The 3505-nt window shown below is 31.0% G+C and overlaps 1 protein-coding gene across 1 annotated transcript; it reads right to left on the bottom strand.

Moving 5' to 3' along the window:
- Positions 1 to 2266: 2266 nt before the first annotated feature.
- LOC115891225 lies at positions 2267 to 3505 on the bottom strand. The gene has a single exon (XM_030911652.1). It carries the CDS (start codon positions 3503 to 3505, stop codon positions 2267 to 2269), a length of 1239 nt encoding a protein of 412 aa, XP_030767512.1.

The raw sequence follows: 3505 nt of genomic DNA, 5'->3' as shown, positions 1-3505 counted from the left end.
AACACTACTTTTGCACTGGACGCGTGTTTTGCTAGCCATAATAGCATCATCAGTAGATGATTAAAACTAAACTAATATTTACGATTAAGCGTTTATGTAGGCGCTCAGTTGGCACTGACTAGGCGTGACAAAACTAGTCAAACGAGTCAAAACCAATCGAGCTTAACAATTAATACCGAAACTAGAGCAATACGAACAGAGATCTGGAAGGAATTGGACCGTTGCAAAGATATTTAAACACGGGAGATACAATAATCCATTCATAAAACGCTCTAAAGCTTCATCACACATTGGTTTGCGAAAATCAACGAGTGCAAGAGAGAATGGATAAAGAAGGAAACAGGGGTATCTGCTCGATGGCAACAATGTAGTTGTGTACAAAGATTAGACGTTTGAGGTCAATTTCCAGTGGCGTGCTGATCGACCGACAGTATTTTAAGGAAATTAAAATAATTGCAGTAGGTATTTTATGAGAGAGCCTCCTCCTCATTTTCTGTGATTTTCCCTCCTTGTACCATGAGAGAGCCTCCTCCTCTTAGGAGGAGGCTCTCTCATAAACAGATATTTTTATCCCCACTTATTTCTACCTCCTCCTCCCACCAATATAATATACGTTTCAAAAATACATAAATTTCCACTACTTTCATCCCCACTACTTTTATCCCCTACTATATAGTTTGTAAGGTAGGTCTTTATAAGAAAGTAAAGCGAATCTCTTATTCATCGAGAGTGATGCAATACAATAAGAAAAAAATAACTAATGTTGTTAGAAAGCTGATTCAAAAATATATTGATTTTCATCAATCTATTTCTCATCAAATAGTTTTAATTAATCAAAAAGATTTATTTTTGCCACTTAAAGAAGATTGTCATAGGATAACTGAGTTTTGTGCTGATTTTCTATTACAAAGGATTAATCTTTACGAGTTTGTGCGTGCATTGGGACATACATATTTTGCAAGTGAACTAACACACATTGTTCCATACCTGAGAGTAACGAAGAATTCAAAAGTTATAATAGAAATTTTAAAGGTGTTCGAGCGGTTCCATTTGGATGACGCTAGAGATCAGTTACTTCAAAGATTTAAAGACAAGTTACAACAACCCGGAGAAGTTAGAAGCACAATATCAAGAAAACATAGACCTCTTCGTCAATATCGTGCTCCGAAATATTTAAAAAACTATATTTTGTTTTAAGGTGAAAAATGTCAAGTGAGAATATTGAACTAATTAGTTCAGTAATATGTATTCATCAAGAATTTTATGAATCATTTCATGAGACTTATCAAAAACTTAGGCAGATGGAAAAAATATATTATGATATGATTCGTAAATATGAAAAAGGAATGAGTGCGTGTGCACAATATTATGAAAATTATGATACATTAGAATTATTCTCTGTAATGATAGACTTAGGCTTTATAAATCAAATAACATATTTAAATAAATTTGTTAAAGATCGGGGAATACCTTACGAACAAGTAACAGACGATGTAAACACTAACATAAATAGCAATTTAGTTAACCCGGATAATTCATCCAATAACTTAGTTGATGTAGAAGTACTAATTTAGTTAAAATTATATTTTAATAATAAAAGATGTTATAAATATTATATAGATTTTTATTCATTCATAAAAAAATTATCATACAAATATAAAACATTTGATAATGCACACATACAAGTTGACTTAGAATGATAAAAGCATTTTGGTGTTCCGATAGGCAAAGCAGGTTGTTCATCTATTTCAATCACTGGTTTTTTGGAATATTTCTTTACAAATTCTGCTTTTTCAGTTCCTTTAACATAAACAAATTCCACTTCAGGTTCTTCAGTGAGTTTTTCAATTATATTTGAAAAATAATGGTGAGGTGTAAATCCATCATTCCAGTTGATACAATGATGGTTTTTCATTAACCATACCGCCTGTCTGTGACATTCTGGTGACAGAAAGTCTAATGGATAGGGTTTTTTAAACATATAATGTGAGATTCTATGTCCATCAAAGGCTGCAAGTTCTTTAGGTAAAAAGGTGTTTTTCTCATCTTTAAATCCTTGTATATCCACAATCAACCTCATATTTTTAGTTCACTAAACTTTTTAATTAAACTTTTTTGTCTTGAGTAGTTTGCAATTTGTTCTTTCAATTTTTGTATTTTAAAAATAAAATTTTGTATTTCTAGTTGAAGTGTTGATGACATATCTACTACTACAGACACTATGTTTACTTATTTATATTAAATCTATGAGGGTGGGGGTAAAAGTTTATAATTGTTTGACAATCTTTGTTAAAGGATTGTAACTAAATAATTTATCATGTAAAATAAGACAATAAGCAGATGTGTCTTTTTTGATTGCACTGTTTGTTTCAAACTCAATTCTCATTACAACAGAACCCGTTTGAAGCGTTTCCTTTTGATGAGAACAATCAATATATGCAATTGGTGAAATCTCCTTGAATTTCTCAGGATTAAAAATGGGTTCATTAGAAGTACCATAATAAGAATAACGAAAATTGGCAAACATTTCATATAAAGATGAATATTTGTTCTCTTTGAAATTTAAATATAAGTCATGATAAGGATACCTTTCGGAATTTAAAAATATTCTAATATTTGTTAAATCTACATTGTCAAATTGACTCATATCTTTTTTAACATCTCCTTTTCGATTTTCTTGAAAGGCAATTATTACATGACGGGGAGCTTCCAGTTTGCTAGTTGTTTTTACAGGCCATGTGTGTCGTGTTGTTTCAGTTAGGGAAGAGTATTCAACAAGTTCCCAACTTCTAAATCCAATTAGTATATCTTTATTTGACTCCAGTATTCTAGTGAGTGCTAGTTGTTGTGGTATATCAACTGAAATATGTGGTACTTTCCAATAGATTTTATCGAAAGTAACTTTTGGGGTTTCTACAGTTGTAGATGGAGTTGTTACATCATCCTTAAAGAAAACTCCATCTAAGTCATTATTAGATCTAATAAGAACCAACTCTTGTTTCATGTTAATTATAATTTTTCTGTAATCTTCAAAGAATCCCATTAGCAGTTTTAGTGGTATAGATACGGAGAATTTTCCATTATCATCAACTAAAATTCTATCCTCTTCTTTTCTGTGTGGAAACCAACCTGCATTTTGCAGTTTTAAACTTTCATTTGTGTTACTGGATAGATAACTTTTTAATGTTGATGCTAGTCCTACATTTCTTAAGGTATCAATAGTAATACCATTTAACTCATAACGAATTTCTCTAAATAAGAAAGCTATACCATTGTTCGTAAATCGCAATCTCTTTGTATAATTTCCCTCTGTGTTTGTTAACTTTCCTTCGATGTAAAGTAGGCTTTCTGATGGTAGAGTGTAAGCATCAAGTTCTTGGATTGGTATACGTATTTCATCATTATAATCAAATTTTGAAGAAATGTAAGGTTGATAGGTATGTAATTCTGAACTAACAATAGAGTTATCAATATATAACTTTTCGTTTACATTTAATATGCTCAT

This window comes from Sitophilus oryzae, unplaced genomic scaffold (assembly GCF_002938485.1).
Source record: "Sitophilus oryzae breed Bouriz unplaced genomic scaffold, Soryzae_2.0 scaffold_980_pilon_pilon, whole genome shotgun sequence".
In the NCBI taxonomy this organism is placed as follows: Eukaryota; Metazoa; Arthropoda; class Insecta; order Coleoptera; family Curculionidae; genus Sitophilus; species Sitophilus oryzae.
Note: the sequence above shows the minus strand (reverse complement) of the source record. Positions and strands in the feature narration are given on the sequence as shown.

Excerpts from the sequence above, each read along its gene's own strand:
- LOC115891225 (XM_030911652.1), bottom strand. The coding sequence starts at position 3,505 with ATGAGCATATTAAATGTAAACGAAAAGTTATATATTGATAACTCTATT.